Here is a 12,441-nt window from a genome sequence, read left to right on the forward strand (position 1 = left end):
AATATTCTTTAAGAAATAATATTTTCCCCCTCATGAAGCCAGGATGCAGTGTCTTTGTTGGGAACATAGACTTCGAAGTCCCAGTAGACAAACTTATTGATGAATTGGGCGCTGTAGGGAAAGTAGTGGATTTTAAGTTGATGGTCGACAAAAACACAAACAAATCTAAAGGATTTGGATTTTGTGAATATGAATCTCCTCTTATAGCAGAAAAGGCCATTAAACAATTAAACATCTCATTTAATAACAGACCGGTTGTAATTAATTACGCCGAAAAAGATGGTCCAACAGAGCAAAAAGAAGAAACAGGAACTTTAGATATAAACAATATCATCAATGTACTCAATAATATGGACGCGGATAACTTAAAAGAAGTAATTTTGTATTTAAAAAATTTGTCAATATCCCAGCCTACATATTTTAAAGAACTACTTAGCAAAAACCCAGAACTTGTTTACGCACTGGTCTACTCACTAAAACTACTTAAACTTGTAGATGATTCATTAATCAAAGATTTTATTAAGCAAAGTTTTAAGATTAAAGACAACAAATTACAAATATTAGAAAGAATCAGAAGTATAAACGACGACGAACTTCAAACATTCCCTGATGATGTAAAGGAAAAAATACTCTACTTGCGCAATAGTTTATTTAGAAAAAAAGAATAAATTTATTTGTTGTACAATATATTATAATAGTTGCTCTTTTAGAGAAATCTCCACCTTTTATTACTTTAATTATTTTTTAAAATTTTAAGGTATACTATAAAACTCATAGGTTGTATTTTTTTGCAAAAAATTAAAATATCAAATTTACAACGATCTTGTTCACTTAAATATGTTTAAATTTTTAGACGTGTATAATTGAATCAAAACAATATATAAAGTTGTAATTACTATAAATGTTCTTAAATGCTACGCTATTCTATAGAGAAACCTATCAAACAAATTTTTGGTAAAAATGCTAGCTATACGTGTCAAATGTCTAAAAAAGTTCGTCAAGGTCTTATTGTATTTTGTCAGTTGTCAATTAAGCTATGTGACTATAAGTAGGATGAATACTTGAGATATCAACTAAATTTGTAATTATATATAAAAACTTGCGAAAAAATCTACAAGCAGAACATCTGAAAGCGGACTCTATTTTGATGATGACTGTAATAGTCAACTAAGTTCATATGCATTTTTCGTCAATAATTCAGAGAAACAACATATTTCTGGGTAATACAATTTATAAGCTGTGTAAAGTCACAAAATTGTACAAAAGAATCTTAAGCTTCAACATAATGTTTGTTTGAGCGCGGGCTTAGATGATATTCTGAAAAGGTTTTTTGTCTAATTCTATAATGATACAATCGTAATAAACTCAAAAGCAGTAAATTAACAGAAAACAACGATGGTTCTTATAATATTATTAATAACGGTATATTTCAAGAATTAAAATTATTGGTAAAAATTAATTAATAAATTTTTTATCGATTTGAAATTATAGGCTTTGATAAGTAAAAAAAACTAAATCAATTTATTTCTTCAATAATAACTGATGTAGTAGTATTTTAGAATGCATTTTCTTCTAAGCCAGGGCTTGTTACGAATAGACTTGATATTGCATTATAACTTCCATAACACATATATAATGCACTCATTGTCATTATTATTGTTGACAAAATTTTTTTAAAAGGTGCTTTATTTTCTCCATATAAAATATATAATAAAGAAGGCAGAAAAAATGCAATGTAATTTGCTGCCGTAGGTCCAAGCATCATATAAATAAAGTCTAAAGACATGTTAGGTATAAGATTAATTGATGTTGCTAAGGCCACTAGAGAAGCGACTATAAGTCCATGGAAAGATGTCGAGTCTCTGTATTTTACTGGTAATAATTCCTTGCAAAAATTTAAAGTAGGTGCGAAGGTCATAGGGAAGCTTGCTAATATTATAATCATTCCACAAATGCCTTGGTATTTCAGTAAATATCTTAATACGCTCGAATAAATGGGATTAATTGAAGTGTTATTAATAAGATATTGATTTAAAGGCAAATTGTCGTCAAGAAAAACTCTCATAAGATCATTTAGCCCGATATAAGACCCCATAAGCCTGTATCCTAAAAATCCAGCCGAGCCATAAATCAGAAATCCTGAAAGTCCCAGTATTGATGAAATAATAATTAAATTTTTCTTACTCTGATTTTCCAATGAAGTAAATAAAATTGGAACACTGGCTTGCACAAACATTGACATTACAAACAATGATAAACTGTATGTGTAATTAATTTCCCGACATGTTTCTACTGGAATTTTGTAAATAAAATCTTTTAAGCTAAGATTCAATATTGATAAAACAGCAATAAGAGAGCACACACAAAATACACCGGCTTTTGACACAATCTTTAATTTATCTGTGTTTTTAATCATTCCCAATCCAAAAAATGACATAGCAAGAACTGATAAAATCGCCACTTTGGCAGTTGAAAAAATTGAACTTGATTGTTCAGGAAAATATTGAGAAATTTGAATAAAAATAAGTTCTCGTAAATAGTTTTGGAATCCAACTGTAGTGGAAAATGAGGCTGCAACTAGTGCGGTTTTTACTGTAGGCGAAAGAATCGATTTTTTATTGTCAGTTATAGCAGAATAAGTAATAGGGCCATCAGTACGCGTTTGATTTGTTTTCTTGCAACATCTGAGCAAATTATATACTGTAAATCCCGTTATACAAGCTACTATAAATAAAAAACCAAATGCAAATAAATAACCAGATTTATTAAAAGCAGCTGGCATATAGTTAATACCAGATCCTAACATAGAACTGATTAAATAACATATTGCTGATTTAGTATCGAAATTTGGCATCTTATAGGCCCTTGTAAAAAAAATTTATTTATACTTGTAAAAAAAAATTAATTTAGATACAATAATTAATTTAAGAAAAAAAATGGTATTGATGAAATAATTAGTACAATACATTTTTGTTTTTTTTGACAGCTCGTTTAAAAATCTGCTATAACAAATTGACAGTTTATTTGATTAATTATGCTTAAAAAAAATATAAAAAATATTTATTTTACAAAAGCCGAATATATAAATAATTAACAACTATCTATGCAATGTTTTTACTTTTTAATTTTAAGTAAAGACTTATTTTTTCATGTAAATAACTCAAGTATTACTTTTACATGACATCCTTCATATACCTCTTACATTAAAGTAGGACCCGACCCCTGGCTAATTCTCCCTTAATTACAGCCGCGTATGGAAGTCAGCCTTCGTCCACATTGACAAAAAATAAATAATTATAAATGTCTATTCGAGTGTAAAATGTCTATATATGGAAAGCTTGCGGAAATAACTTTCTCTCCAAATATGATAAGTTTTACACTTCTTAAAAATAAAACATAAAAAAATTTAAGCCCTGCATGGAGCCACGAAAAACACAAAAATCGGTAAACATTATAAGAATATATATTTTGGCTTAATTATAACTTTATCCTCTCCCTCTTACCAATATAAATTTAGTTTTAAATTTTAAACCTGTTTTGAAAGTCGAAGCGATAGAGCGCAAGAGAACAAATTTAAAATTTTCATAGCTAGAAAATATTCGCATTAAGATCTAATTTGAGTTCTTTATAAAAGAACAATATCAAAAACCCTTTTTAATAATGTATTTATGAAAACTATGTGTTTTATAGATTTCTAAATTTGTAAAATTATTTTAATTTTTACTCTTTTGACATTACATTTGTTTTTTGTTATTGTTAAACATGTTTTTAAATAATTTTTTGTGTTTTAAACAGATTCTAGGGTTGTTTATCATATATTTAAGTATATATGTATTAATTTGATTTTTTAGTGCTGCATTGTTTTTTATAGTCAAACTAAGTCGTGATATTTATTTTTATGCTCTTTAAAGTATTCTTAATCTTATATAACATCAATATAATAAGATATGCGTTTTTTATAAAAAAAAAAAATTTTATATATTGTTTTATTCTAAAAAATTTGATTTAACGATGTAATTACTTTATGTAATGTTGTTTGTATGAAGATAGATCTAGACTTATCTTTATTATACACTGCACTGTATTATAAAAATAAGTATTAATTTATAAGCGAATGAGGGAAATACATAAAAAATTAAAAAAAAAAAATTTTCTATTTTTTGTAATTATGTTATTTTCTAAATACTTTGTTTTTTTTGCCCCTCCCCATTTTTCCGCTTCCACCTTTGAAAAACGGGGATTAAAAATTCGCTAATTATGCTGATAGGTGGAGGCTAAAGTAAAAATGCTTTGAATTTTAGTTGAGCCGAGCAACAAGAGAAGCATTTCGCCTTAACCCTCCGTTTCAGGTGTGAATTAAATCTAAATTAAATAATTGAGATTTTTGTCTAAGATACAATACAATGAAAAATATTATAATTGGTGTAGAACAAGAGCGATTTTAATTATAAAAGTTAGTATTTTTTTAAAATATTAATTTAATGCTCTGTATAGTGTCCTTAAATTGGTTTCATGGGATGAGAGTCAATGCTTTTCTTAAATTAGAGACTTCTTAAATTTTTAATATTAATTGTTAGACATATATAAGTTAAGGGGTATTTATTTATAAAATTTATCTTTGGATATTCAATTCACAACATTAATAAAAAAAATCAATTATATAGAATCCAAAAATTTATGCATAATTAAAAATTATGTAATTTTTTTAACGCACTGCCCAAATTTAATATATCAACATTTTTTTGTTTTTTTTTCTTATCTATGTTGCTTTTTAGTAAATTATAATGTAGTTAGTTATTCTTTAAAGAAATATATTTAATTGTATTAAATGGTAAATTTATTCATATTGTCAAAAAAAAGTCCTATAAAAGTAAATTTATAAATTTTTATTTATTGGCTCTACAGCTAAATGTTCACTTAATATATTACCGACTTCTAGAAGAAACAACCCCAAAATAGAATATAACAATGTTTTGTTGAATTTCTATATGTTGATTAAATCGGCTGAAATTGTTTTAGTTGACATTACATGTATGTTTCAAGATATTAACAGATTGTTATCATAAAGGATCACTTATTATTATTAATTATATCAAATACTGAAACTGCCCAAGGAAATAGTTAAAGAAGATGTTATTTTATATTTTTCGTATTTTCTTTTTTCATAAAGAACATGTGTAGTATAGATACAAGCGTTTTTTAAAAATATCTTAATATGACACAACCCCTTTTATACTTTTCAGATAAATTAAATTGCGAGCATTAATAATACAAAAGAACAACAACTCTTTAATGCCTTTCCTATATATCTATCAATTCGTGCAATAATTACCTAATGGAAATATTACGCATATTTTTTTTGCATTACTCAATAATATGAAAAGTTAATTTATAATCAAAAAAATAAACTTGTTAAGGATGTCAAAAATAAATAATATAATTATTTTAACATTAAAATTTTTTTCCATTGGTAACATAAAAAAAATATATCTTTTAAAAAGTAAAAAACTGAAAATAAGTTATTAATTAATAATTCCGGCATTATGTATGATAAAATAAATAGTTATAACCGTTAATATAGCTCACATTATTTAGTGCATTTATTTTTTAAAAAAATGAATAGAAATTTTTATTTAAATTCTCTTTTTGTGTTGACTTGTTCTTGTTGCTATTAATACTCCCAGAATGATAAATCCAATTGCAAGTATGTAATATTTCTTGTAAGAATGAATTACAGGATATAACGGCAATGAACCATGTTCATACATCTGTAATACTTTCATAGCAGATTTAGTGAAATTTTCCTTGGTAAGTGGAATCTTTGTGTGTCTAAATTGCTTATTTATAGGATCATAAATAACTAAGGTAGGAGTTTCCATGTTCGGTAATAAAGACGGGACAAAGTTTTCATATTCATTTGTATTTAAAGCAGCGAAGAGCAAATTTACGAAAGGAGAACCTAAATGCCTATCAGCTGAAAAATCATTGAATTCTTTGATAAATTGCTCATCTTTTGTCAATAAGATCAAGGCAGGTTTAAATCCATTGAAAATGGAACTAAATGTAGAACTTTTGATCTCAGTAACGTAGCTGAAATGAGTATGGAAAAGCCAGGCCGATAGTTCATTTTCATCATTAATATTACCTTTATATTCATAAAATCTGCCGTTTTTATAAACTCCCAGTTTGACCATATCAGAATCTTCTGCGTTAGCTTTTTCATCTTTAGATGACGGAAATATAGAGGCCATTGCAAATAACATCTTATCATTTGTGTGATAAATCTTTGTTTTAAACTTGTACTTGTGTGCATGTTCTGCGAAGTATTGATTTGCTTTACTTTGATCAGTATGGAATACTAAATATAATGGCTCGCCGTGATCGAGTAGTTGTATTGCCTGTTTGAATTCGGATACATTTAATTTTTTGAAGCTTTGTTCAATTAACTTGTCTGAGAATTTAGATAATTCATTTAAGTTTACTGACTCCAGGAATGGTACCATTAAACCGTTAAAGAATCCGTAAATAGCTGGATAACTTTGGAGGTTGTACTGATGTACAAGATCTTTAGATTGAGCATATGATATTTTTCCGAAATTAATTTTACTTTCATAAATCTTTTGTAGTTCTAACATTATCGACTCGAATTTTGTTGACTCTTTGTAATAGAAATAAACAATCCATGGACCATCCAATCCTTGATACATGTCCGAATCTGTAAGTTCGAGTAGTTCTTTGGGCTTACTTTCAATATGATCAGCGAAAATTGCTTTATCCAAATCAGTATGAGATGTTAAAAACTCTCCTATTTCCTTATACGACTTATATCCAGTAAATCTGCCGACCTCGCTCCCGTTATTTCTTAAGATGACTGTGGGGAAGAAGTTATTTCTTCTTTATTAAAATCGCATTCATTGCAATCAATTTTCTGAATGGTAATATCATAACCATGTCTGTCCAGTGTATTGTCAATTTCACTTAGAACAGGTTCGAGCTTCTGACATGCTGGGCACCATTTCTGATAATAATCTGTAAGTACCAAACCATTGGGTTGTACGCCACATTCTTCTAAGACTACCTGCATAGTTAGACCAAGTACGACCAACAACATTTTGTTTATTTATAAAATTTTTTTATTTATACTTTTATTTGTTTTGTTTTAGGTTGTTTGAAACAAAATTTAACAATTGTTAAACAATGTTAATTTTATATTACATTTTTAAATTATTTTTGCGATTTTTTTCTGTAACACAGAGTAAACAATTTGTAACGTTTATTTACATTTATTTCAGAATTGGTGTTTAGCTTTAATAATTGCTTATATTTCATTAAAAGTACTTTTTTTGTTCTTCCTCTCTTATCTGCAAATGTGTAGTGTTATTTTCATCTTAAAATATAATTCTACAATTTTATATCATTTGAAAATGCTTATTGAAAAGTTTAAAACAAAAAAAAATATCATCGAAAAAAATACAAATGGGTTTACGTATTATTTTAATACTAATAATTTTTAAATTTATTAATTTATTATTCTTTGTAAAAATTTAACTGTTACTAATAAACTTTTTATTTATGTTTAACTCACGTAAACAAGTTATACAATTGTTTTATGACATAGTATGGTGTTTTTGAGATATCTAAAGTCTAGAAAAAAAAAATTTATTTCTTCTAGATATACATCTCTTTGGTAAGTCAAATGAGATTACAATTTTATGTATGATATCTTACTAAAAAATAAAGAATATACATACCCATGATTTTACTTTTTTGCTTTAAAAATTATTACATTTTAGCTTTAAATAATTGTACTCATGATACTTTTGAACAGAATACAGCAGAACTTAATTTAAATAATTATATTAATGAAAATACTGACGAGAACATCGATTTTATATCAATCTTATATGAAGAAACCAGTGAATTAATAAATGATAACGATATGGAATTGATGACGGAAGAATTATTTGAACATTTGATAAATGGAGGGGACTATGATAAATACTTAGAAAAGTTAAAAAAACCTCAAATAGTTGATAATATAAATTCGCACGAAATACCAGAAAACGAAGTTTTTTTAAATCACGATATATTGCATGATTCAAATATAGTTAATAATTGTATCTTTATCGATAAACAACTTACTGAAATGAGAGATAAATTTAACCAAATAATTGACGAATCAAAAAATCTATTTCCAATGCCTCATAATGAAATATTCTTCATTAATTTTAAATTTGACGAATTTGAAAAAATCAAAAATAACAGAAAATATTTGAGAGAAAGGTTTGTGATACATGAAAATAATTTATTAGGTCGCGCACGAAATATCAAAGATCTTTTTAAAAAAGAAAAATTTATTGATAATTTTAACATCATTTCCACCTTAGATTTCATTATTGAAGTATTTGAATACGTAATACCTCGAAATAACAATTTAAAGGTTAAAATTAGAGGTTTACAATTAAAATTTTTATTCTCATTGGACAAATGGAAAATCGAACAAGTGTTTGCTAACATTTTTTTGGATAATTTAATCAATGCAATTTATCAAAATTGTAAAATTAGCATGCCAGCTAAAGGTATAAAAGAAATCCAAATTCTAAAGAATTTGAAGTCTCTAAGAACTAATTTTTGCAATTTTAATGATCAGAAAGATAAGCTTTGTAAACTGATGCGTGAAACTTATGAAATAATTGCGAAATATCTATGATCGATTAATAAAATAAAATGAAATATAATATTTGTCATTATAGTAAAAAAATATTCCATTGGTATTATTAATTGCTGAAAAACTTAATCTGCATTTTATGTATTATTTACGAAAAAAAGACTGATTCGTTTGTATTTTTTGTACAAGTGATGGTAATAATACATTTTATTTGTAGGCATAAATTTAATAATGTTGACGATAATAAATCCTTTTTACCAAAAAATCTTTAATTTTTTTTCTAATTAATGCAAAATGTGTTCTAATATAAGATTAGAAGACTTAAAAATGTTAAGGGGCGAGAATAGGACGCTAAAAAGATTTTTATATGTTAACATCAGCAGGTACATGGCCGTTTGGAACCCGCTTTGGGAAAATGAACCCGCATTGGGAAAATGAACCCGCTTTGGGAAAATAAACCCGCATTGAAATTTTAAAGGACCCCCTTTAAAAAAATGGAAAAATTGGCAAAAACAATGTTTGTTGAGGCAGATGAGGTTTTTAGTGATGTAATGTATTTATACGTGGAACATAAAGAAAAGTTTATTTTGGAAAAATTTGATGCTGAATCGGCGTGCGCCTTGCTCGTTTCTGTAATAGTAGAATACTGCCTTTTCCTTGAGGTGATACAAGAAAATGTATAACCTATTTCTATACGATCTCTAATCAATGGGTAGCATATGATGTCACATTAGCTAAGCAAAGGGATGGAGCACAGTACTAAGAATCACTCCATAAATGCCGTTACCTCTAGCGATTCTGAGTCACAATATTATATAATTTAGTTGGTTTCGGCTCATTCCTATAAGAGATATTTGATCTTAACATAAACAAAGAAGAACACTGTGAGTACCTTTTACAGTTTCAAAGGCTTTTCAAATTCCCAAAAATTAACGGATAAATTGTCTTCTGTCATTATTTAAAATAAATCATCAAGTCCTTTTTTTATAACTTTTTTTTATTTTTCCCTTTTTTTGAATTTTTCAAAGCGGGTTTATTTCCCCAAAGCGGGTTCATTTTCCCAATGCGGGTTCATTTTCCCAAAGCGGGTTCCAAACGGTCATGTACCCATCAGCAAAGTAGTTTTATAGGAGACTAATTCCTTATGTTAGATTTCAGAAGTATTTTTAATTCTAAAAACCATATTAAAAATGAATCGAAAGACGAATTAATACAAGCGATAAAGGATTTGCGGATACGATCGGTTGGCATTTTGAAAAATATATGTAACAAAGCATATGCGAGACATATTATCAAACGAAGTTGTAACATTTCCGTGATGTGACGAAAAATAATCAAATCATTATATAGATTTCATCTATTTCCATTATATTCAGGTAGTTCGTGGTCTAGAAAACGCTCTAATTCATATTTTAAATTAGTAGCAATTTTACAAAATTTCCGAAAAAAGGCTCTTGAGATATGATTATGGCAAATATACGAAAAGGGTATATTAACGGAATGCTTTTTTTTACAAACCAATATATCATTAAATATAGAGTATAGATTTTGTGAGGTAAATAGCAGAAAATAGACGTCCTATGGCTATTGTGTCGTTGTCTATATCTTTCAAGGCAACAACTCAATAATTTATCTAATTTTAAATGCGATGAAAACAATTCTTTGACAATTAAAATATAACTAACCACTATCGTATTCAAAAATATGATAATAAATTCACTCTTCTTGTTTTTTTTGTCTTCGTGTCATATCTAGTATTTGGTTTTAAAACATTCAAAAACGGTACAATAAAAATTTTAAATGTTGTAAAATCTATAGTTATTCCAAAATTACGCTGTTTTTACATATATTAATTATAATATGCAAAACAATCAAAGTTAAAACTATACATTAAGCAGAAAATATCGATAATAACACGGGATCCCTATGAATTTTAGAATAAAGTAATGCGCCACATAATATAACTTTTGGGAATGTTATATTAGACATAAAAACTTTTATTACTATTGTTGTGGCTTAAATATTTAATGAAGTATATGTGTTGATTTTAAACGAATGCAATAAGTAAAAAAGAACTGTTGCCATACAAATAATAATTAGATTATTAGTTTGTTCTAATTTTGTTTAAACTAATGTTAATATTTATTATGACTAAAAAATATTAAGAGAAAAATTATTCTCAAGAACTCATTATCACAAGTACATTTGTTGCATTTATAAGTATCTAAATTAAAAATTATTACAATTTGATTTATTTTTGAATAGTAAGCAATTTTAAATCAATTATTTTTACAAGATATTCATTTAATTTGTCAATATATCATTTACCGTTATTAATTGAATTTTCTTTTGCCCCATGTCCAATAGAAATTTTGAAGAAGAGAAATTGTTTGTAAAAGATATGTTTCCACATTTAACTAAAGAGGACATAGAAAATTTATTTATATCATCTAACGATATAAATATCATAATCACTAAAATTTTAGACGGATCTTACAAAGGAATAAATTTAAATATGAAAGAATTATCAATAGTAAATTTTAGACAGAAAAAACAAGAAGCAGATTTATATTATCCAGAATTATTCAATAATAAAGGGGTTGATGTGTCAAGTGGAGATCTTGATAGACAAAAAACGGATGCCATATTTTCAAGAATTAAAAATATTAAAAACAAGCTGAATATTTGTAAAGATAAGAAAGTACTCGAATATCAGACGGAAGAAAAGCAAAAATTATATTCAGAGCTTGAGGATTTAAACAGAAAAAGAGCTCTAATGATTTTGAATAAATCTCTGCAAAAACCCGGCATGATAGATTTACATGGATTATATACGAAGGAGGCATTGATGTTTGCAAGCGATTACATAAAAATTTATAATCCAAAACAAATTAATTTTATAACTGGATGCAGTGGAAATTCTCAATCTTTGAGACCTTCTCTTATTAATTTTCTTATTGGTAAAGGTTACAAAATATTTGACAAAGATGATCCATATATTAAAGGCATAAAAATAAATAGATCATAAATACCCTTCAATACAGTTAGAAAAATCAAAATAAATAATCCGGCTAAATATTAAGACATTTTACGCTTTGTCTTTGTCAAGTGACAGATCTCCAGTGGTCCTAAGATTGCCCTGGAGCTCAGAGAATACGATTCTATAAGTATTCTCTTCCTTCTCCCAACTATGTTTATGGAGGGAAAATGTATAATATTTTCCCGCCTAAAAATATAAAAGAAAATCATATCCGAAGGGTATGAAGAATAATAAAAACATTAGTTTAAAACATTTATCTCGTACTGATGGGAAACCATCAGTCCACAGTCTTCTTTTAAAATATGCCTTGCAAAGATTTCTACTTTGTGCAATGAGATTTTTGACTTTTTCCCATCTATTAAATTCGTCAAGAACATTATAGAATTTGTCAAACGTTATGCGGAATTATTAATATTTTCCTCTCATTCATATAGTGTAAAAAGTTTTAGATAGCATGTTTTGAAAGTATAACACGTCAAATATCATCCAATTATTTATTAAACGACATCAGACATTTGACATTTGGATTGTAAAGTGAGTATATAAATATTAATATAATTTATTTGGGTATAATATTCGGCTGTTTAATTACTTTTCACAAGATACGCTTACAGACTCATCTGGCAGTTCCAGGACTTCCTTCTGAGATTCACTCATTGGGCTCTCGAAGACCCCTTCCTGATCTGTATCAAGCCCATGTCTGGCTGACATAGTTGGGCTTTCTAAAGTCATT

At 27.1% G+C, this 12,441-nt stretch overlaps 5 protein-coding genes across 5 annotated transcripts; 3 read left to right on the forward strand and 2 right to left on the reverse strand.

Annotated features, from left to right (window-relative positions):
- Positions 1 to 32: 32 nt before the first annotated feature.
- On the forward strand, positions 33 to 668 carry VNE69_02050 (RRM domain-containing protein; the record flags this gene model as incomplete). The annotated part of the gene is made up of 1 exon (XM_065472596.1): positions 33 to 668. One exon carries the CDS (start codon positions 33 to 35, stop codon positions 666 to 668), a length of 636 nt encoding a protein of 211 aa, XP_065328668.1.
- An 887-nt stretch (positions 669 to 1,555) lies between these two features.
- VNE69_02051 (putative sodium-coupled neutral amino acid transporter) lies at positions 1,556 to 2,854 on the reverse strand (the record flags this gene model as incomplete). The annotated part of the gene is made up of 1 exon (XM_065472597.1): positions 1,556 to 2,854. The coding sequence occupies one exon, from the start codon at positions 2,852 to 2,854 to the stop codon at positions 1,556 to 1,558; it is 1,299 nt and encodes a 432-aa protein (XP_065328669.1).
- Positions 2,855 to 5,633: 2,779 nt separating this feature from the next.
- VNE69_02052 (DnaJ subfamily C member) lies at positions 5,634 to 7,111 on the reverse strand (the record flags this gene model as incomplete). The annotated part of the gene is made up of 2 exons (XM_065472598.1): positions 5,634 to 6,837; positions 6,873 to 7,111. 2 exons carry the CDS (start codon positions 7,109 to 7,111, stop codon positions 5,634 to 5,636), a joined length of 1,443 nt encoding a protein of 480 aa, XP_065328670.1.
- Positions 7,112 to 7,753: 642 nt separating this feature from the next.
- VNE69_02053 (uncharacterized protein) lies at positions 7,754 to 8,710 on the forward strand (the record flags this gene model as incomplete). Its single annotated transcript, XM_065472599.1, has 1 exon — positions 7,754 to 8,710. The coding sequence occupies one exon, from the start codon at positions 7,754 to 7,756 to the stop codon at positions 8,708 to 8,710; it is 957 nt and encodes a 318-aa protein (XP_065328671.1).
- Positions 8,711 to 11,024: 2,314 nt separating this feature from the next.
- Positions 11,025 to 11,696, forward strand: VNE69_02054 (SMR domain-containing protein; the record flags this gene model as incomplete). The annotated part of the gene is made up of 1 exon (XM_065472600.1): positions 11,025 to 11,696. One exon carries the CDS (start codon positions 11,025 to 11,027, stop codon positions 11,694 to 11,696), a length of 672 nt encoding a protein of 223 aa, XP_065328672.1.
- Positions 11,697 to 12,441: the final 745 nt, after the last annotated feature.

Source organism: Vairimorpha necatrix, chromosome 2 (genome assembly GCF_036630325.1).
Source record: "Vairimorpha necatrix chromosome 2, complete sequence".
NCBI classification, from domain to species: domain Eukaryota; kingdom Fungi; phylum Microsporidia; family Nosematidae; genus Vairimorpha; species Vairimorpha necatrix.